This window comes from Ptychodera flava (genome assembly GCF_041260155.1).
Source record: "Ptychodera flava strain L36383 chromosome 3 unlocalized genomic scaffold, AS_Pfla_20210202 Scaffold_26__1_contigs__length_13983176_pilon, whole genome shotgun sequence".
Taxonomy (NCBI): domain Eukaryota; kingdom Metazoa; phylum Hemichordata; class Enteropneusta; family Ptychoderidae; genus Ptychodera; species Ptychodera flava.
The window spans coordinates 10,531,983-10,555,694 of NW_027248280.1; the positions used below are offsets into that span (position 1 = coordinate 10,531,983).

General features: G+C 39.3%; 1 protein-coding gene across 2 annotated transcripts; it reads left to right on the forward strand.

The window, feature by feature from the left end:
* Positions 1-43: 43 nt before the first annotated feature.
* LOC139126114 (uncharacterized) lies at positions 44-23,641 on the forward strand. Of its 2 annotated transcripts, none has more exons than XM_070692165.1 (24): positions 44-196; positions 1,091-1,496; positions 2,456-2,597; positions 3,043-3,162; positions 4,401-4,523; positions 5,105-5,224; positions 5,571-5,771; positions 6,014-6,232; positions 7,285-7,506; positions 9,447-9,659; positions 10,292-10,516; positions 10,936-11,151; positions 11,894-12,190; positions 12,549-12,698; positions 13,177-13,480; positions 15,969-16,078; positions 16,566-16,729; positions 17,567-17,662; positions 18,418-18,532; positions 19,032-19,104; positions 19,850-19,907; positions 20,581-20,651; positions 21,056-21,131; positions 21,919-23,641. In XM_070692165.1, the coding sequence occupies exons 2-24, from the start codon at positions 1,158-1,160 to the stop codon at positions 22,060-22,062; spliced, it is 3,798 nt and encodes a 1,265-aa protein (XP_070548266.1). In that variant the 5' UTR covers positions 44-196; positions 1,091-1,157; the 3' UTR covers positions 22,063-23,641. The 2 variants fall into 2 exon arrangements, with proteins under 2 accessions (XP_070548266.1, XP_070548267.1); XM_070692166.1 differs by having other exon boundaries at positions 56-196; positions 1,132-1,496.
* The last annotated feature ends 71 nt before the right edge of the window (positions 23,642-23,712 follow it).

A 23,712-nucleotide genomic window follows, 5' to 3' on the forward strand; every position in this document is an offset into this window, starting at 1 on the left:
TGAGTCTGGTGGCTTTGTGGGTGTGTTTTTATTCTCGTTGGTTGTAAGCGCCACGAGGGCTTTTGTATGAGGTATGACTTTACAACCGCCTCCTAGTCGGATTATTGCATGGAGTTTAGCGACTTTTGTGCACCTAAAGAGGTAACCGACCGTGAAAGCACAGCAACGCTGTCGTTTGTCACAGCTCTCACAACTAGTAAGTATCACTGTGGGCTTCGACTACAAACAGGCACGTGTCATGATCTTCGAAATGGGCGCAAAGAAAATTAACATTTCACGCTCTCGATACATTAGCGTCCACGGACGCGTGACATCCCGCCAATGTATAGACAGCGTGTAATGTTGATTTTCTTTGCGTCAATTTGGAAGATCTTGACACACGGGTCACTTCAGATAGGATGGAATTCCTGTTTGCTGAAGTTGACGTTGAACGATATGTACACGTCGAAGACAGCTGCGTCACACTTCCTCGTCTTGCCAAACGCGATGAATCTTACGAACGGTGATCTTTTCTCTGCTACTCAGTTCGCCGACGAACGACTGGACGTATCATTCTCGCACGCCTGTGGAGTCACCTATATGAACATTAACATTCTCAAGTGTTTAATATTTTAACGGAATATTATACAAGCTGTAGTTTAGAAACTTGAGTCAAGGCTTATTTCTTTTATTTTTTTGTTGTTTGTGTTGTTTTTTCTGTTGTCATCTAGATGAAACTCACTGCAACGTGAAAACAATTTATGCTACTTTCATTCAAATGTCGTCCATTGTCTCAAGTCGATCCAAAATGTTTGAATCCGAAGAACCGCGTGGTATTTTTTTTAAAAGAAGCGGTGTCGGGTAAAACTTTCGGGTTGACATTTTATGTTATCCCCCATTCTGTCCTACGTTGTGAAATCCGGGCAGTCACATTGTATACGTATGGTTAGTTTTAATATCAATTGTATACAGGTATACAGAAAGGTATTGTGCACTTGGTTTGAATATTTCTCTCTCTCTCTCTCTCTCTCTCTCTCTCTCTCTCTCTCTCTCTCTCTCTCTCTCTCTCTCTCTCTCTCTCTCTCTCTCTCTCTCTCATTTCTATCTGTAGTTCCATGTCTGACTATCAGTTCTCTTACACCATCATCACAGCATAGCACAGTCACAATACGGACAGCATGGACAACGAAGTGTCCGTATCAGCTATTTCACTCCACAACGAGATCGCACCAATGGCGGGGAACGCTCACAGGAGTGGTCGGCATTCGTTGAGCAAAGACGCCGGCGATAGGGGAAGCACTGCCGCTGGACCGGACAGTGGCAATCGCACGTGGAAATCTCAAGTTCAAGGCTTCGGTAATAGGACTACAACGCACGGCATCTCCTACATAGTTAACGCCAGTTCCCATTTTAGCCGCACAATCTGGTTAGTGATTTTTCTGGCTGCCATGGCGGCACTCGTCGCTCAAGTCGGACTCTTGATCAAGCAATACTTTGATCGTGACGTCATCGTTGAGGTGAGGCATAAAACAAATTTGACATTCTAAGATAATCCGTGCAAGAAATAGAAGTAAATAAACTAGTTAGTAAAGAAGTAAATAAATAAATAAATAAATAAATAAACAAAAACAACAAAAATATATAAATAAATTTAAAAATCCTGAAGTCAGACGAAACTGAAAACAAACGACTTTCAATGCATCGCCGGAGATACAGCTGCAAACATGTATATCTCTGCTGATAGGTGAAATGCTTTTGGCACATTTTGAATTACGTAAGGGACGGGACAATTATCGGGTGCTACTTCCACACATTGACTTCTCTGACAACAGACTGAGTTCGTAACTCCATAAAGTACATATTTTCTAAAATGCAAGACGGTGGAAAAAACTGTGGTCTCTATTTTATAATCGTTGTTTACGTAACACTGGACAAAAAGCTTGATATACGTTCAGTATACTTACGTATATTAACGTATACGGAACACAATATCTTTGTATGTAGAACATTCCAATACGTTGATATGCGTAGCGTATTTCTATGCAGATAAAGAGTATACGTAACGCAAATCTTTGCACACTAAGCGTACACTGTAGTTTTGCATTTTATTAGTATACGAACGTGTATACTTACATGTATAGAATCAGTATATGTGTATATATTGTTGTACATCAAGCATTTTGCCCAGTGTAAGGATTACGTGACTGTCAATTTGAATTACCTCCAAAAAATCTGGATATTCCCTCGTACTACAAGGGCTATGGTGCTCCAGGTTACAGTAATAGCACAGACGACTGATTTATTTTGTCTGCTCTGTTTTTCTTTGTTGACTCCTAAGGTTCTTAGACAATGGCTCAATCGCCAGCCAAAAGAATTGTTGCGTATAAATGTATGATATAAGCCTTAAGCAAAAATGACACACACATTTTGTGTCGATTATTTGAAGACTTCACGTTATTAATCGATACCTCGTTAGATCAAATTGGTAACCGACGAGCAGCTGCCCTTCCCGACCGTCACGGTCTGTAACACGAACATGATCCGACGCTCGGCCGTCAAGGACACCGTCCACAGGGAGTTGCTGGTGTTTGACAGCGACCTCGTTCGTCCGTACTACGGTGAGTCATGTTTCACGCATTTGACCAGTGTGAAATGCTGTTCGCTCAGTTGACCAAATAGATGTGCTTTCAACGGTTACAGAAATAAAAGTACATTGACTTGATATGTCTACCGAGTTCCACAAACTAGCAAAATTCAGCTTGGAAGGGAAAACTTAATCCCAAATTGACACGGCCACGGCTGCAAACAATGTGTAAAAGGCTTTTAAGCTAACACTATGTTATATGTACGTTTGGTGAAAGAGAATAAAACGGGCGCCTATTTTATTTTTCCCACACACAATGATATAAGGGTCGCCAATTTGCGTTGTGAGGGTATATGTTTGGCCAACAATTTTGTTTACACTAAAATAATTCATTTTAGTTCATAAAGGTATTATTTTTTTCTAATTTCTGTCATTTTCTCATGGCGCTTATAATATACACAAAAATGAAATTTTTACAGTGCCCTGTTACGATGGTGATTTTCAATGTGCTGACGGTAAACACTGTATCAAACCGTTCAACCAATGTGATGGTACCATTCATTGTCCGGATAACAGCGACGAGCAAAACTGTACTTACGGTAAGCTCTCAGCCAAACAGCTATAAGCTTGTATGCGCCTCTATAGTCCAAGACTTAAACTTTTGCTCAAACTTTCCTCAATGAATCTTTCAACCAGTCTCTTTCAAAATCAAAAAAATTAAAAATCGGGGTCATCGTACAATTTATGATATGATAGAAACAAATTTAACCCAATTTTACTGATATTTGAAATTCAAAATGGCCGCCATCCCTGTGTCAGCTCTATAGAGAAAATAAAATTTCCGATTTAAAAAAGAAATTTAAGACGGTAAAAGTTTTTCTTTCTGCAAGGGCTTCAAAATGAGCCCCAACAAGTCGTATATCAGAAGAGAATAGAAAAAGTTTGAGAGTCTGAATATCTGTCCCTGAGGCGCATTCTACCTTAATGCATGTATCTTGCACACGATACAGAGAGCGTTTCAAGGGAATATATGTGTCAACTGTCTACTGAGAACACACAATGGTAGATCGCTCGAACCATAGACCCTCGAGAAAAACGAGGGTCTATGCTCGAACTCAACGACAATTCTTGCGGAACTTTACCGTGTACGATGCATAGCGCTCCTAAGATTACCAGTTTTACAATATCGACATTGTTCAACCATTATTATATTAACGCGATTGGAACGAATTTGGGATAATTGGATAGTGATGTAAAGCCGGTTTAATGTACAAGTGTAAGTTCATCTACTTTTCTTTTTAAATTATACACTTTAGTATTGTTTTCGTAAGTAATTTGTAATATTGCAACATTAATTTGAAAAATATGAAGATCCAATTATCCCAAATTAGTTCCAATCGTGTTTATTACATGTTTGCCAATACAAGTGAAGTTTGTGACGTCATCCTATCAGCTTGTTACTGATAATATATCCGATTACGCGGCATTGTTTTCTCTGACGTTTTCTACATTTCAAATTCCCTGTCATTACCAAAGCTATAAAATAATAGCAACTATGGACCCTTTAATGGACTGCATATAACTTTGCACTCCGTAATGTGCTCGGCTTCGCCTCATACATTATATGTTGAGAAAAGTTCATTTTCGTCCATACGCGCCGATAGAGGGGGATATAATTTACTCCAGAGGTTTTCGTTCTACATAATTACACGGCTTAAAAAATCGAGCATCCTTTCACTAAACTATTAGAACATGTTCCTCTCTCACGTGTCATTTCTTAAGTCCAAGGTCTCCGTCGATGAAACAAAGAATTTACTATTAATAACTCGTTTTGTAGGATTCTGCGGAGAGGAACAGTTCCGATGCCGGAGTGGCAGCGAGTCCGGTGTCTGTATTCCGGAGGATGCCGAGTGCGACAAGAAATTTGACTGTTATGAAGGGGAGGATGAAGATGACTGTGGTATGTGGAAAGATCATTTATTGTGAGAAAGCTGTGTATTATATGACTTTGCCTTTTGTCTGGTTACAAAACAGAATATAAGTGCACAGAATTATGTCAGTTCATCGTGAAATGTGTAATAGTAATTCGCAAGTTTGGCAATTCACTATCAAATAAGGCTGCACTTGAACTAGGAGGGGTCAAGTGATAAGAATGCGCCTGGAGAGACATTCGGACTCTCAATATTTTCAGTACTTTTTTGATCTATTTGATCTATTTCTTTTCAGCAAGGGACTAGCTCTTGAAATCAGAGAACTTCAAGCGTCTTAGTTTTTCGGAAATCGGAAATTGTATTTTTCCCATGGAGTTTACTTGGTTGGCGGCCATTTTGAAGTTCAATGTCTGTTATCTGTAAAATGTCAACTAATTTGTTTTTCTAGTATCAATATATGACCTCTAATTTCACTGTTGCTTTGGTAAAAGAATGATTGAAAGTTTCATTCTTGATGAAAGTTAAAATTTTAGCAAAAAGTTTAAGTATTTCTCTTTCGAGGCGAGTACTGCCTTAATGTCGTTCTGTTGTATTTTCGTCTGTTTATCAGAATGTGAAGGAGAAGAGGATTTCCGATGTGTCGTGTCTAATGAATGCATAGGACAGCTGTCTGTTTGTGACGGATCTTTCGATTGCCGGGACGGCAGTGACGAAAGTCCAAGTCTCTGCCGTAAGTACATAAATACACCGATGTTGTGGGAACATCATGAGAAATTGCAATAGCCACTTGCTCGGAAGATGCCTTGTTTCGGTCTTGGCCAGACAGTAAACAGGAGAGAGAGAGAGAGAGAGAGAGAGAGAGAGAGAGAGAGAGAGAGAGAGAGAGAGAGACAACAAACGTGTGACTATTGCCGTAGATAATAACTTGAAAGAGGTATATTGAAGATGCGCTGTCGTGTACAAGTTCAACAGTATCATAATATATAGCATGAGTGAACAAGTTCTTACTTTGTTGCCATGAATTTGAATAATTCACGGTGTTAAAATGATGTATTTTACCTGCTGTGCGATTACAGCTCCGCCGTTAGAAATCCTGTCACGGTACCGAACGACCACGGGAAGTCACCCTGTCAGCCTGACGTCTTTGGCCGTCGATGGAGATAATGATACGTGCTACAGGTCAGACGTAAGCTGGGGCAAGCACTGGCAAGTGAAGCTAGACAGACGATATACCGTTTATGAAGTCAGGATAACGCACCATTTTGTGTTATCCAGCAGTAAGTTTCAACGCTTTGTAGGTGAACAAATATAAAAATTTTGTAATATAAAAAAATGTTTTTGTTTCTCATTTTCACAGAGAGAGAGAGAGAGAGAGAGAGAGAGAGAGAGAGAGAGAGAGAGAGAGAGAGGGAGACTGACTGACAACGGTTTAATTGTTCAATCGTTAGAGTTGATAACTTGCCATGGTTTCATTGAATCTGTGACATATCCACTCATTCTGATAATCTTCTCCAAACAGCAATCCCACTAGAGGGCGCCGTAATATACGTCGGCCCGTTTGCTGAGTACACCCAGGATACCCGCTGCACACAGGAGCTATCCAGAGCCTTGGTTGCGACGCTCACCTTTACAGTCAGATGTGACGATCCGATCAACGGACAGTTTTTAACTATTGCCGTCGACAGCGGAGATGACCCGACTGCTTTGACACTTTGTGAGGTCGAGGTGCTCGGATTAGGTTAGGACTGTTTTTGAGTAAAACAACAACATGGCCGAACGCGCTACTTTTCGTAAAGAGGAAATCAGATGCATCGACGTGGATTACAACAAAAAAAAACAAAAAGAAAAAGAAAGAAATTTGTCAAGTATACGTTGTTGTCTATGGCAGAGAAAATTTGAGTCGTCAAATGTTCGAAACAGCTTAGTAAAGATCCATTTAATTTTGTTCATTGTTGATGCACATGGTAACACCATGGTTAAAGAAATTTTCTATATGAAAAGTGCAGTGCTCTTGAGAATCCGTCAAGTAACCTTTGTCACAAAACGCCAGCTCAATCACCGTATTCCTAGGGTCACGAAAGAAATACTGCTGATATCCTACAAGTAAACCAGTAAATTATTTCCCACCCCATGATTAAAGCACCATGGCTGTGTAAAGTTTGCTGTAAGGAGGTCGACCACCATCTTGATTTCTCTCAGTGGTAAGATTCCGGTATGATTTCACTATATACAGGTTGCAATTGCGTACTTCAAATTATTGTGCCATTAATCATTCTTTGATGCATGCCATAGAGCTATATACAATCATGTCTGATTCATCTTGACTTTCTCGGCCAATAACCTCTCTCCTCAAAACATGTCCACGAATTATCAGATCTGACTATCAATATTTAATTTAACCCATTGAGCGCCAAAGTCAATTTTGTCACCTTTATCATATATATTCAAGTCGATTTTTCACAGAGTTTTGACAATCTTTTGATGCAGAACTGAAGCCAATGAAATGTGATGTCCCTTTAGTACAAAATTATGAAAAAAGTACACAAAAAATCATAAAAATTGGTACAATGTTAGACTAAAATTTTGGTGGGAAAAATTACAGCACTAAAAGGGTTAATTTGCTCTCCCTAAATTGTTTCATGTCAGTTCTGGAAAAAAAAAATCAAAATTGCGTGCTATGTGATTGACATGGCATGATACCCTGGGGAAGACGAGCATCTGTTGCTTAATGCTGGTCTACCGTTATCGTTCTCTTATCTTATCTCAACACTGTTTTTCTTTTGTCGACAGATTCGCTATACGCAAATGTTGCATTGCGCAAGTCTGCGTCCCAGAGCAGTCAGTATCGCGATGGAAGTGCCGTCAAAGCCGTGGACGGCGACCATGACCCTGACTACCATCACCGCAGTTGTATGCACACCGACTTTGACTATGAACCCTGGTGGCAGGTCGACCTCGGGGAATCCTACGTCATTAGTGATGTCATAATCGCGAACAGGAATGATTGCTGCTGTAAGCAATACCCCAAACTATATATTACTTAGTAATGACTGATGTTGAGCCAAGAAGGGAAAATCTACGATTTCTTGCTATATTCCATGGAGACTACGATTCACTGAATTGCAAGAATGTGGGTCTCTCTCTCTCTTACCCTCTGTCAGTCAGTCAGTCAGTCTGTCTGTCTGTCTGTCTGTCTGTCTGTCTGTCTGTCTGTCTGTCTGTCTGCCTGTCTGTGTCTCTCTCTCAAGCAAATCACTTCAAGTACAAAGTAGTAATATATGTTTTTTTTAGTTTCATGAATCTTGCAATCATCAGACTACTCTTACTCAATGATATTTGCACTTTATGTACGTTAGGGTAAAAGTAGTCTAATGCTTGCTAGCAGTACATAAGCAACAGATATACTTATGTTGTAGTTGAAGTAAGCTGTGTAGATATTATTTGTAACGTTCTGCGTTTAGCATCGAGCACTGACGTGTGTATATATATATATATATATATATATATATATATATATATATATATATAATAACAAATGAGAGCGAGGGCAATATTATACACATATTGACTGGCCATGAGGGCAACAGCATACGTCTGTACCCCGAGGGACTGTGAGTCACCCCCAAAAACAGACTGTTTCCCGAGGCCGTAGGCCGAGGGAAACAGTTTGTTTTTGGGGATGACTCACAGGCCCGAGACGTATGCTGTTGCCCTCATGGCCAGTCAATATGTGTTTTGTAACACATCTCACCCGTAGCCATGCATAAGAACGTACTATACACAAAACCTGTCTCATGTAAGCCTATGATGTAATATGTTGGAGTGGTTCAGTAAGAAAACGTTTTTCCTAACAGGATCGCATTGCTTCTGCAAAACGTTCAATGCACCTTTGATTATAGTTTTCGTCCGTTTCGAGTCCTTGTTGGAAACCAAAGCATTCAATTCTTCTTCATAAAGTAGGATAAACCAAAAAAATTCTCGACTATCGTTTCGATCGGCCGCAGACGACATCTTTGTTTACATTCCGGTCCGCGCATGCGTCAATGTCGTTTTTGACGTCAGCGGGCATCATTTTTCGGAACTGATGCCTGGCAGGCAACAATTCCAACAAATGATGCCTGATGACGTCGTTTACGTGGATCAGCACAAAAAGAATGCATCCCACGTGACTATCAACTGGCGAATTAGAATATAGACTGCGGATGAGGTGTGTTACACGATTTATCGCCTGCCCAAGGGGTGGTGGTCATGATCGAAATACTGATGATGCCCGAGCCGTACATAGTAGGCGAGGGCATCATCAGTATTTCGATCATGACCACCAGCCCGAGGGCAGGCAAAAAATCGTGATATTGCCCAAGCTCTCATGTGTTATTATTTTTATTACACCGAACAAGCAAACATGCAAAGAAACAAAAACACAAAGACTTCTTCGAGTACAGTACTAGTTCGCCTTCTGAGTCCGGACCTCAGCGTAAAATGTCAGTGCCGAGTCTAGGGTTGCTGCTAAAGTTTGCCGATCTCCTCGGTGGCGTATCCAAATTTGTTGCTAGCATAGTCGCTGAACACAGAAATTGCAATCCTTGTTGCCATTTTTGTTCGTTTGCTGTTTACCTGCATCAAAATATCGTCTAACTGTGCCGGTGACAGCTCTGCATGACGTTTCGCAGCCATAAGTTGCCAACTGCAAAGTACAACAAGCGAACGACAATTTGTTTTGCGCAGAAAGGATGCGCAGTAAGTAAAATGACGTCATCCATGTAATATCAAATGCAGAGGGCATCATCACATTCGCAGAGGGCATCATCACGTTCTTTTACATGTCACGTGAGTCGTGTTTAACCAATGGTAGTGCACGCTGAATGAGTGAGGTGTAATATATATATATATATATATATATATATATATATATATATATATATATATATATATATAAACTCTCTTTCTTTCAGCTGAAAGAATTCTGAATGCAGAGGTTCAAGTTGCCACAAGGGAATCTTTCAACAACTACACGGTATGTGGTGATAGAATCAGCAGAAAAACTGCCGAGAATACAGTCATCATGGTAAACTGCGCACCACATGTGACTGGTCGATACATCAGGCTGCAAATCAAAGAAAGGAGCGACTACTTGCACGTGTGCGAGGTTCAAGTTTACGGTCAGGGTATGCTACTATTTTGTTCAGCAGGGTTGGGGGGCTTGACTTTCACATAACTGGAGACTTAAGGAAAGGAAAGTATCGTGTTAGTTGATTGTTTCTAATCATCAAAAGATCTTGCGAAAACAGTGAGACATTTTTTTACGATTCGTTGGACAACCATTGGAATTTTTTTCAGAGTTTTCTGAAGTCACTCAGTGGCTGCCCAGATGCACTACTTTGACTTACACATCTATAGACTTCAATATTACTGATGTCACTTTCTGTGCTTTCGTGTCGAAAGTGTGTTTTGCTGCTAAAAGAACCTTCACGAAATGCCGTAAGATCTCAGAAACTACCATAAAAACGACAAAAACGACAACAACAACAACAACAACAAAACACAAAGTAACGACGGCAATGACTTATCATAATCATAAATTTATAACACAATGGCAAGAGGGTGTACCATAAATTCAATAACGAGGTAATAACGCTAAACGAATATTAATCAGATCAGTACCATTGCATCTCAGATTCATTCGAACTGGGTAATGACTTCAAAACCCACATAATATTAAACCATAATTATTAATTAAGCTTTGTTTTCGTACAAGAGTCATTTTTTAAATTCTTATTTTACGTGAACTTTCTTACAGTTGACGTCGATAACCTGCCAAACGTAGCCAAGGGGAAGAGTGCCGAGCAAAGCAGTACCGTCCTTAGTTTTACGGCAGATAGGGCGGTGGACGGCGATATACCCGAGGGGAACAACCAACTAACCTGCGCTGTGACCGTGGTGGAGAAGAACCCATGGTGGTCTGTTGATCTGGAAAAGATTTACCGAGTCTACAGGGTGGCCTTGTCCTTCATGGATTGTTGTCGTAGGTCATGATATATAAAGTTGTCACATTTAGTATGAATGGAGAAAAAAAAACGTGAAAACGAAATGTTGTCAGGGTCGTAGCCTGACCACATTGGCAAGGGGGAGAACCTAGTTTAGCTTTAAATTGGGTAATTTAAATAAATTTGCAAGCGATGGCGTTGAAAATTCGAGGGGGGGGGGAGTAATTCCAGCTCCTACAGATCTCAGTATAAATAGAAATTACAGCACGAAACTGAACTGTTCTGGATATTGGATACATGAAGTTCAATGAAAATGCACTACCCCGCGGATAGACGCCCGCTACGATAACAGTATTTAATTATTATTAACGGCTTTAAACATAAGCGTACTCAAATAATCGGTTGTACAGTTTAAATGGAAAACAGTTCATCGTCACTTACAATGATTTACTTCTAGAGGAAGACCTGACGTCACTAGTCACACGCGTTGGATACTGGGAGATCAACAAGGGAGAGGTCAATGCCCTCTGTGGAACCATTGGGGATTACAATGCGGACAAAACACAACTGGCCGTCAACTGCAACGTTCCAATGCTTGGAAAGTATGTCAGCGTACAACATGAAGGCGCTGCTGTTTCTTTAACACTTTGCGAGGTCCAAGTCCACGCCGAAGGTAAATTTCTTATCATCATCATAATTTGGGAAAGTGCCGAAAGCTTTTTGAGCTTTTTACGCTTTTGCGTTCTTGTCTGAGTGTATACTATACACACCTTGATATTCGTTTTAACATTACACGATTGTTGTATCCATTCTTTTGATATCATGAAACAAGTTTGTTTTTCAAACCGGTTTTTGGGAAGTTTATTTACAGTGGCCAGGTTTGTTGTTTAGCTGGAAAACACTAAGGAACGCGTATTTTTCTCAAGCCTAATTGCAAGCAATGGTACTTTATGTGGCTGTCATTGACTGCCCCTTTTGATATTCTTAACTCCAGGGTCATATTCTTAACTTTAATGTATCATATTGCGTATTAACAAATTCAATACTAGACACTCTTACATGATGATACTGCAAGAATCTAGACATTTTACAACACACAATTGTCCGGGAAAACGTCAATAACTACCTGAGCGGTAGGATTTTAGCCAATATCCCTCTACATGTGAATATCAGAACTGGTCATTTTGGCCGTAGGTATAGTAGTTCTCTATAACGTTTTCTCGGGTATTATTTGTTCAAGAAAAACCCTGCATAATACCTCGCCCTCTATTGCTGGAGCTTGCTATAACAGGAAGGAAGAGTAAGACAATAATTTAAAAGTTTTCATATCCGCTGAACTGAAGAATTTTCACCATAGTAGATGTGTTTATTTACACATGTCTAACCAATATTATAAAATCCTTTTTTTGTAATAGAGTTCAAAAGGGACTTCAGTGTACAAATTTGGCGGGAAAGGCTCTATGCAAATTTTGACAAGCAGAACGAAAGAGTATTGGTGCCAAGTGACGCCCAACAGACAGAAACGGTAACCCAGGTAACGATCGACGCCTGCATTGAAATGTGTTCAACAGCAAAGCGGTACATCTGCAAGTCGTTCAGCTACAACAGCGATTCCAATACCTGTTTACTGAGCAGAGAAAATGCTGCCGACGAAGGGGCTACGTTACGTCACGATAAACACTTTGTTTACTATCAGAACCTTGTTCTGAACAGTGAGTACAACTGATCTCTAACCGGGAATGTTGTATTGTGTTAGTGATATTTTAGTTTCAGTGTTATTGGAGTTAGCGTATGCGCAAATAGCCTGATTCATTGACGCTTTGAAATCGACAACGGTATTGCAATATTGAGCTACATATATTTCACTTAGAATTTTTGCCATTTAAGGAATAAATGTGATAACTACATGTATATTAAAATACTTAAATTGTAGGAGTATTTTGTGTTACCATGCTATGCTTGCCTCCCCATGAGTGCACAAGTGATTTGCATAAACGAGTATTCACTTGTCTGTTAGACCTACTTGTGACTTCACGTACACTGACAAGCAAGCATTGTTTTATGTTCTAGAATACATACCACCTGCTAACGCTTCATCTTGTCCCGACGATATGTGGAGGTGTGGTTCTGGGGAGTGCCTTCACAAATACAGCGTCTGTGACGTCATCAAGGACTGTGACGACTCCTCGGATGAGGTCAATTGTACCAACCACGTTGACGGTAGTAACGATATCTTCAAATCTCGATACATGCAATGATTGTTACATCATGGCAGATTTTCTTGATGCAAAATCTAAGACGCTTTACCTTACGTTTCTTGGCATTGTCCCTCAATTTTCAGTGATGGGTTTCTCGAAATCAAACAGTCAATCTAGAAAACTTTTTTTCGCACATAAGCAATAAGTGATAACTAAAGTGTTACGTCTCATTTTTTTATTACATGCCCCAATGTGCCCTAATTCTTTCTATGTTGAGGCAATCTTTCATGTTTTTAACATTTTCTGTGAAATAGACCTCAATTAATTCGCAACTCATTTTCATGAATCGCATGGGACGTTTATCATGGATTGTGAAAATAACTGGTCAGGTTTGTTGTTTGGCTGCAAAACACTGAGGAACGCGTATTTATTCTCAACCCTGACTCTCAGTAATGGTACTTTATGTAGCCGTCATTGACGGCCCCTTTTTATAACTCCAGGAAACAGAAATTCTGAAGTAAGTGATATCATTTCGAGGCTGAAAGCTCTCTTTGAGGACCTTACGAAAAACGCCAGCGTCTTCGAACACTTCCGAGATAACGTGTACGTTGCCAACGGCTTCGACCGCGTCATGGGTGAGGATCCACCTGATTGGACGAGATTTAAAGCATTTAGTAGATATGCAGATTACTCGGACGTGAAACCAGCCCTGAAATTGAGCAATGCCGAGATAGCAGCGTTGGGTCACACGAAGGAAGGTTTTATCGTGCAGTGTGCTTTTGCTGGACATGAATGTGACATGAGGTAATGCCATCTTGAACTTGAAAAAACGCTAAATTTGTTTCCTCATTGACGCTGGAGCGAGTCTGTGGCTTATTTAGCTCTTTGAGTACCATAGTTAATTTTTGTCACCTTTATTAAATATAACGCATGCAATTATTTTTTTTTGAGATCAAGATCCTTTTTTCAGATTTTTCCCTAACTTTTGATACAAAGAAACTGTAGCAAACAAAACGTTGTGTCCTTTGGTCAAACATTATCTACACAATCACAGAAAAATTCATTAAATAATTGTAAAATGTTCTAACATTTTGGTGGGAAAAATTACAGCATTCAAAGAGCTATATAGCCTAATCATTTCGAGACTACGGTGACATTTAATGTTTTCCTGTGGTGGTGTGTTCAAGCATAGATCTTTGGCTCAAGGGCCTATGACTCAGCGAGATTTTTACTACAGATGTCACCAAAACGACTAAAGCACAACCAATATATCCAAAACATTCACAAACCTCTTTCCAATACAATATAGTAAAGCTTTCCTATGGGATGAGCTTTCTTCCCTTCACGCATTTAAGATGCTAAAAGGGAGAGAAAATGTTTTTCGGTCACCATTTCGTCAATATCAAACCAAAGTAGCCAGAAAAGCAAACAACCAAAGGAATCGTATTCGATGGAATGGTAACCCTTTTAGAGCTGTATCATGACGTTTATGCAGTCATACTGCTTTCTTTCTCTTCAAAACTTAGCACTGCTTATGAATTCATTACGCCGTTTAAAGTGGCACTCCCATTTGGAAACATTTTTAAAACACATATTTTTAATGCCAACGGTCATTATTATTTGACGTGGCAACTGCGCGCGGATCACGAGATATCGTAAAAAAAACATGTCATTTCCCGAGCGTATTTTTCACATCCGAAGTTTTACGATCGTTTCTGATTATGACCCGAAATCCCCCGAAGGTTTGTTGTTGTCTGACGATATTCTTGGGAGTCCATAATAAGTTCGAACGACGCAATTAATTTACCTCCCACTGCAAAGACTTTATATACAGCATTATGCCTTTACCTCAGATAAGTTTTTTTTAAAACTTCTCCTTAGTTTTTGTCGTTTGTATTATTCTCAATTAGTTGTGTTTATTATATTTTTAACCAATACCACATAGATATCAGTTTTTACGTGTAAAATATTAGCCGCCTCTGATGACTACATTTTATCGTCTGCCACACGGTTACGCGTGGTTCGATACATAACGGCCGCCGCGTGGTGTCCGTCTGTGCATACGATGCAGCGGCCGCGGCCGCTATGTATCAACGGTAATTGTAACACACCTCATCCGCAGTCTGTGTTCTAATTCGCCAATTGACAGTCACGTGGGATGCGTTCTTTTTGTGCTGATCCACGTAAACGACGTCATCAGGCATCATTTGTCGGAACTGTTGCCTGCCAGGCATCAGTTCCGAAAAATGATGGCCGCTGACGTCAAAAAAACATTGGCGCATGCGCGAACTGGAATGTAAACAAAGATGCCGTCTGCGGACGAGCGAAACGATAGTCGAGAAATTTCTCGGTTTATCCTACTTTCTGAAGAAGAACTGAATGCTCTGGTTTCAAACAAGGACTCGAAACGAACGAAGACGATAATCAAAGGAGCATTGAACGTTTTGCAGAAGTATTGCGACCCTGTCGGCAAAAACTTTTTCATGCTGATATGATATCATATAGCTTACATGCGACAACTTTTGTGTATGGTACGTTCTTATGTATGACTACGGATGAGGTGTGTTACAAAACACATATTGACTGGCCATTAGGGCAACAGCATACGTCTTTAACCCCTCGGGCCTGTGAGTCAACCCCAAAAAACAGACTGTTTCCCTCGGCCTACGGCCTCGGGAAACAGTCTGTTTTTGGGGGTGACTCACAGTCCCTCGGGGTACAGACGTATGCTGTTGCCCTCATGGCCAGTCAATATGTGTATACTGTGCTAGTCACCTCTGCAAATTCTGGCGGAATCAGCAAAAACTGTTTTTCGTTTATTCGCCAAGTCGGTAAGACTCAGCTTTCTCTCACGGAGCATGACCGACCACCGACGCGAGTGGTATTGTGGCGTACAGCAGCGTCAGCGTAGACTCGTACTCCATAGCTTAGTTGACAGTGGCCCCAGTGCCGAACGTTCGATGTTCGGAGCTGAATTTAGGTGGGCCACCGGTATTCAAACTTTTACTTTTTTGAGGACATGTTTTTATCGATATCTCGCGATCCGTGCGCAGTCGCCACAGCAATATCGACCGTTGGCATTAAAAAATGTGCTTTAAAATGTTACCAAGTGGGAGTGCCTCTTTAAGATTCACCTTCACAGTTACGCTTAGTAAGATGCGCGCCTAAAAGTGAATGTGAAAATTTCAAATTCTTATTAAATTGCCTTTCCTTCTCAAACAAAACAATTCATGATCGAGCGACTTATTGGTTATATGTCACTGATTTTCTTTACTTTCTCGGCACTTGTAAGCAAAATTTTGGAATTTCAAGACAGAGATTATGGCAACTGTTTCTCATTTAATCCCGGAAGAAGTGACAATAACGACTTCCTGTTCGCCACGGGACCAGGGCCCTCTTTAGGTAAGGGCAGGTATGTTTGTGGAATGACTGTTGTTGGGAAGACTTAGAGTCATGGCGCCCTCTGGGAGCTCGGTTTATCACTTTGGGAAAAATGGTAGCGCGCACAGCATTAGTTGCGGTTGCGAACCAAAAATGTGACAAGTCCGCCAAACACTTGTCTTTCTGCCCATAATCCTTTGCGCGAATTTCATGGTATAACATTGCTTTGGCTTCCGCCACATTATGAGATAATGAAGTGTTTGTTAAGGATACCTGTGGAAACAACAAAAACGCCGCGTAGGAAATGCCTTTTTTTTTTGCAAATTAATATATCAAACTGAGTGAGTTATCTGAGGCAGATAAGTACTATCAATCGACGATGTAGTCATGATCTGTAGATTTGCGGAAAAGACAACACTTGGCATATACGAATACTTAGATATATCACGCTTTTTACTCCAAATTTATCAATTGATTTTCAACCCATGCTCTGATTTGGTTATTTCAGGTCTTGAAATGATCCTTTTTACCGAACAGAGTGAATACATCGCCCTCTACGGTCAAGACTCGGGTGTTCGAGTTACCATCACGCCAGCTGGTGCGTTGGTTATTCCGTTCATCGACGGTTTTACCATTAAACCCGGGACGATCACATCAGCTGGATTGACCTTTGTAAGATAACGTAAACTCATTAAGATAGTAAACAAATCATACATAATTAGGAAACAGTAAAACAATGCTCAATGTTGGCATGTGGAAATCTTACATCACAATCGATTGCAGTTTACGTGTTGTTTAATTCTTTGACTGCAACAAGTTTTTTTAAGCCGAAAATTAAGTGTAAGATTTATAATTTTTCTGGGTTTTTTCCCCCAAAATATTCGCTCAACTTGACATGACTTCACGGAAGCTATTGTTTGTGAGTCAAATGTTGAACAATCTTAAAATATTGTGTTGGTTTCGTTTATAAAAGTAGCAAAATTGATTTAGGAACTCAAAGGGTGAAGTGAATAATAGACAAGTTCAATAAGCATACCTTTGTTGGTGCCCTCTTAGATTACAAAATGACTAAAGGTCATCTGGCTCAGTATAACTTTTCAAACTTTTCCAATTCTTTTCTGATCTACCACTTTTGGTTACTCATTTTGAAGCCGTTTGAGTAGGAAAAACTTTCACCAGCTTTTGAAAATCGGAAATTCTCTTTTTCTCAATAGAGATAACACAGGGATGGGTGCCATTTTGAATTTCAAATATGGATAAATCTGGTACCACAATTTGCAGGATGACCCCCAATTTTTATTCTTGATTTTGAAAGTGAACGGTTAAAAGATTCCTTGAGGAAATTTTGAGCAAAAGTTTAAGTCTTTCACTTTCGAGACGCATACTACCTTAACAACGCCTCGTACAATTATTCAATGGTCGATTATTCATTGTTCAATGCCATCCGGATTTTTTTCTACCCTTCTTACTTTTCATAACACCATAATGGTCTTCTCTTCGACTTTGCAGAACGTAAGAACAAGGACGCCCAAACCATACGGAGATTGCTTAGAAAGCTTTCCTGTCCAAGGTTTTAACACCGATTTGAAATACTCTACACGTCGGGTAAGTTGAATAACCATCTTGAGCCATATACGTTATATAATAGAGAGAGAGAGAGAGAGAGAGAGAGAGAGAGAGAGAGAGAGAGAGAGAGATTCTATAGTAGAATTATGAAATTCATGATGAACATTGTAATTGTTGTCCGGCTACTTTTGCATGGAAAAATGTAACATCAGAATACAGAATACCGTCTTAAGGATTGATTTAGGAGGCGAGATAGATGGTAGAGAAGACTATAATCACGAAAATACACACAGGCATACTAGTGAACCTTTCACCGCATATTTTCTATCACTCCGGTCAATATCTTCCTACTGAGCCGTTGGCACATGATCTCATTGCAGAGATTTAGAGTTCAAACGATGTGCCGGATCATACATATCTTACAACATTATACAAGCTGATAAATGCACAAGTACTCGAATGTCAGCCCATTATATTCGTTTTAAGAATAGTCAAACATATAACAAAATAAAACTTTTAAACCAAGATTTTGAGTTGGATTCAACTTATCGCTACCAAAACAAATATTGTATATCAAATGTTTCCGCCAACTTCAAATAGAATGGCTCGTCCCAAACGTATAAATGAGAGTGTAGGGCTTAGAATCCTATCACTTCTGTCTTACGGTTGCAGGATTCATGAAACTAAAGTAGCAGATATTATTTTTGTACTGGTGAAGTAATTTGTGTTATATATACATTTATACTTTCATTATATTTTTATTCATTGACATATATGTGTCTGCTTGTTTGAAGGGTTGTCAGTTGCAGTGCTTTCAGAATGCTTTGGTTACACACTGTTCATGCTCCACACGGAACTCCAATAATCCAGGCGATACTTCTCGGTGTCTCCTATTGAATAGAACTCAAGGTAAAGCACTCCATTGACACGATCGCGAAACAGCCTAGATGGGACAGGAATCTTACAAATGGTGTTGGTTAATTTTACAGAAAAGTTTGTTTCTGTAAGTCTTGCTTGAGAGTGGGTCTTCCTTAATATTTATTATCGTTTGATTTTTTTTTTCATAAAATAATTGCTTACTGAAACTATGGCATTGTGAGGCAAGACTACCAAGTATCATTTTACCATCAAAATACAAACACCGATATTGTTAGGTATCACCTGAAAACGATGTGGTCATTGTAAATGTTCACAGAATATTTAAATGTTTGGATTTTCATAACATCGTAGATTAAAAAATCTGTCTGTCTGTCTGTCTGTCTGTCTGTCTGTCTCTCTCTCTCTCTCTCTGTCTCTCTCTGTCTCTCTCTCTCTCTCTCTCTCTCTCTCTCTCTCTCTCTCTCTCTCTCTCTCTCTCTCTCTCTCTCTCTCTCTCTCTCTCTCTCTCTCTCTCTCTCTCCAATTGAAGAAGTGTGCCGGCAATTGTTGGGGTACATCTTCTTCAGTGGGATTTATACCTGTGAATGCCCACCACCGTGCACGTAAGTGAACCACCGTCAGGAGTGTCAAGGGACACTCTTGACTAGTCTCGCTCTACGGACCTCGACACTTCGTTGACACATTTTAATAATTTTGAAGGTGAAGTGCCCCCTGGCAGTAGGAGCACATATGGCAAGAACTAAAGAGACCCATCGCTTCGCTTCCTACAGTCGTTGCTTTGAGACTCGTTGGTGAGCCTTTCACTCCCGACAACTCACTGGAACTCTACCATGGTTCTCATGCATAATCGAGGCGACGATGTCTTGTGGGCGAGGCTTACTATATAGGCGTGAACATTGCTGAAATGTATAGTTCGATTAAATATTTGATCGTTGATAGTCAAATGTATTACACGCTATCATTTGGAAGCAATGAGCGTATGTACATCGAGGATACAAGCATGGTTAATGGCAAAGCCAATGTTTGATCTACAGCGAAACAAGCACAAATTTGTTTTTCAACTTTATGTGCAGTCACCGATTTCAGCAATATTCAGCTGGTGATATCGTCAAATACATGTAAATCTATTAGAATGTTTACCTTTGAGGGCACATTAACGAGCGTCCGTAGGAGTGTCAGCTTTTTGTAGGTTATTTCCAAATAAGGTAAATACATGTAATATTATTATTATTATTATTATTATTATTATTTATTTCTTAAAAGCGCACTCCACTTCGTCTCAGTGCTCTGTACATTCTACAATAATATACCCCATCGACGTGAGTAAGACCTTTCGTTTTTTTACAGTGAATTTTATTATTCGAAGTCATTGTCACAGTCGTTATGGCCATCAGATGTGTATTTGGTAAGTAGAGGAATAATTCTGGTCAAGAGTTGATCTTAACAATTTCAGTCAAAAGTCTCTTGTTTTTCGAATAGTATGTAAAAAAAAAACAGTCCTTACCAAAGTGTCAAACAATGATTTTCTGTAGCGCATATTTCTTGATTAGTCAACAAAAGGAGATTTAACTAAATATGGAAAACGCCCAAGTGCAGAATATAAGCCACGTCAAGGCATTGCAGTACAGTGCAAACTATATACAGTGCTACTGTCGGAAAAATAGGTTTCTGCTCTTAACTGAAATTCACCTGTCAGTAATTACATAGTTACAAATGGGATGTATTTACAAGTTGAATGTCAACCATCTTATGCACGGTGTTTTAAGGAGGAAAATCTGTATTTTACTGAGAGGTCAAAAACTCTTCAAAATTCAATAGTTTGAAATTCTTGCCTATATATGTGTATGTTTATCTTTTTTTTTTATTAATGAGGGCAAGGCAAGGTCCTAACTTTTATTTAAAGCATGCTGTCATCCTAAACCATAAGGTCGTTGCTGAGATCAGCTAATCCATTATTTTGTATATAATTTAACTTGAGAATGCCATTATCGTTCTCTCTCTGTCTCTCTCTCTCTCTCTCTCTCTCTCTCTCTCTCTCTCTCTCTCTCTCTCTCTCTCTCTCTCCCCTCTGCTTACAGAAATATTTGCTTAAATCGCTCCTCCGGAAGAATGAGAAACTAAAAGATATCAATGACATGATGTCTGCCAGGTAATGAATCTGTGGAGAAGCAGCAACGATGCAAAGAAACAACAACAACAACAACAACGACAACAATAACAATATACATCCAAACATATACATACACACATGTAGACAGATAGACACTGACAGAAAGACAGACAGAAATACAGACAGACAGACGTTCTTGAAATATATGTGTCAATATATAAGACACATGTACTCGTGTAACGTCATCGAAGACTCACGCAGTCTAAGACTTACCCATGCATCAATTGTTTTCAGGGGAAACAACTGTCTTCGACGTCACATTTGTTCGAAATAATGGAGGCTACATAAAATGCTTATGATACGTGGCGAGTATGAGAATAGCGCTGGTACAAGAATAAATAAAGTGTTTAATTTTCCTTCTTTCATCATTTTTCCATGTCTAGATCCAACTTAGTTAAACTGGAAGTCTACATTACTGACATGAACTACGAATCTGTCAATGAGCGACCAGTGTATACGGTATGAAAATATTTCAAACGATTGGGGTTTTTTTCATGATATTTTGCACAGGGAAACTAAATTGGTACTTACGAAATATTTTAAAATTTCTGTTTCCTATTTTAATAATAATAAAGTCATCATGAACCTGTCAAATGGACCGGAATATCCGTGGATCGAGGGTGCTCCCTGCACTACCGTGACGGGCTTTAACATAGTCACAAATAAAACAAATCTACATAACTGTGTATGCGTAAAAATTACAATGCAACTTGTCTGAAAAAAAAAACCCAAAATAGCTGTTTAATTACAAAGATCATCATATGAATGCGTTCAAGGTGCATTCTTCTCCTTCAAGTCTTACAAGGCTTGAAAACTTTGTGATAGAATCCTCAGCTTTGTTCATCATCTTATAAATGCAATATAATGTATTCATCCATGAGGAAAGATAACATTTTACTTGCATAACATAGGTTTGAAGGGAAACTTTAATCCCACCAAGAGTAACTGAATTTCGAATGTTCCAAATTGTGTATTTTGCAAAGGAAGTAATACAGTCAATAATGTCAGATGTTGCGTTGTTATCATTTTCGATTCCTGCAATTGCTAATCTTTTGATTCCCTTCCGCGGGAGTTAGCGTCGGGAGCGCCCTCAAGCGACGAATCTTCCATTCTACGCGTCAAGGTGCATTGCAATAAAAGTCAAACTTACGACGATAATATCATATAGGAGCATGAACTAAATACCGGATCTTATTAAGCGGCATGTATCATTTTCTTGTCTAATTTCCATAATTCTGTCTTGTAGTGGGAAGATTTACTGAGTGACATTGGTGGAACCCTTGGACTCTACGTTGGAATCTCCGTGATCTCAGTGTGTGAATTCATCCATTTCTGCCTAGAGCTTTGTCGATCATCGTTTGGTCAAATGAAATCAATTGATCCGACATAGAACAAAAAACATGTTGTTTTTTTTCAATATAATGGGTGACAAGATTAATTCTATCCGAATATTTAAATGGTTCGCCTTTGAAATGTAATTGTTCATAAGTAAAGGACTGTTTGTAAAGATGGTGCAATTTTAATATTGATGACTAATTTCAAGGCCAGTTACGATTGATAGAGTAGACATTGTTACGACGTGACTATGGCGTTTTTAGATTTCTATAGACAGGTAGTAATGTGTCCATGGAGATACGATGATATATATTTAGTATTTTGAGCGATCTGAAATAGTCTTTGTGAAATAATACTAAATAAAATCACAGTAGATGCAGTTTGATACTTTTCTTTGCAATTTGGCGCAAATGTTTATGGAAGCAAAACCCTACAAATTCAGGCACGATAGAAAATCAGTGGAGACAAGGGTTTGCATACTATAGTGCACGGTTTTGCATTCGGTGCTCTACTTTAGTGACCTTGTGCAATGCGAGTTCGCCGGCCTTTGTGTGTGGGTATCATAGCATTGTTATGTTCACATTGAGATGCTGAGTGTCCGGATCATTTGCGTTCTTCTAACATGTTCCGTTTCCCTGCAGCGCCCTCAGTCGGCATCCTCAAGCTGATCGGTAAAACTCGTTTTTGTCGCTCCTTCACCTTCTGTTTTGCGACTTGAGTAGAGAGTGTCGGGAACCTCAGCGTCACTATTTCTGTAAACTATAGCAGTGGATTATTTTCCCAAGCCGAAGTTTACCTGAATGTGTTAAGACCTCTAGGAAAGTCAATTCGCAGTTACCATGGAAATGAACACTGTCAACGGTACAGGAAAGGCCTCTGTACATAAAAGATGTTTTTACTACATGTCTATATATAAGCAAAGAGAAAGCACTGCATAGAATGCAATGCCGGTATTTCTCGATTTCTAAGTGACACACTTACCATAATACACACTTAAAATCGAAAATACAACACTAGAATGGTCTTGCTTCGCATCAACGTGACTTCAACGAGGGCAACATCTAACTAACTGATATGTAGTTATAAAAATGGACAGTGGAAGTTCATGCCTTGTTTTCCATAGGGCAGCTAAAATAGGATTTTAAGTGAAGAGAAATGCCATCTCCGAGTCTGTTCATTTCAATTTGAAAATAATTCATGGATGTATTAATACTTTTTTATTCAATAAAACGTAATGTAGAACGTTTTCGCTTCTCCAACGTCTTATTACAATAAAATCGTATGAATCTGTGTTTTCCAACGAAAACTTAGTTTTTTTTATGATGAAAACAAACACTGTTACTTAGATAAGGATTTAATTAAAAAATGTCTATTAAAATATCGACACTTTGTTTTTCTATAAAGTCAGTGGTGTGAATGCCACAATAATTTATATTAAATATGCTTCAACTGCATTTTCCAGAAATGCATTCTTGTTATCTTCTAACACGAAAATATTGCAATTGTTATCAATATTTTTTATTTAGTATCTAAAAACAAGTGTATAGATTGAAATGTAGTAGTTTTTTTCTTGAGTTGTGTTTCCTACTCTGGAAACTGATAACAAGAGCACACAATAAACGCATTTATCTCAGAGTTTCAAAAGAGTCGTCACATCTTGGCAATGACGATCGACAAGGTGTCAATTTCTTGCCGTCAGAGCAAC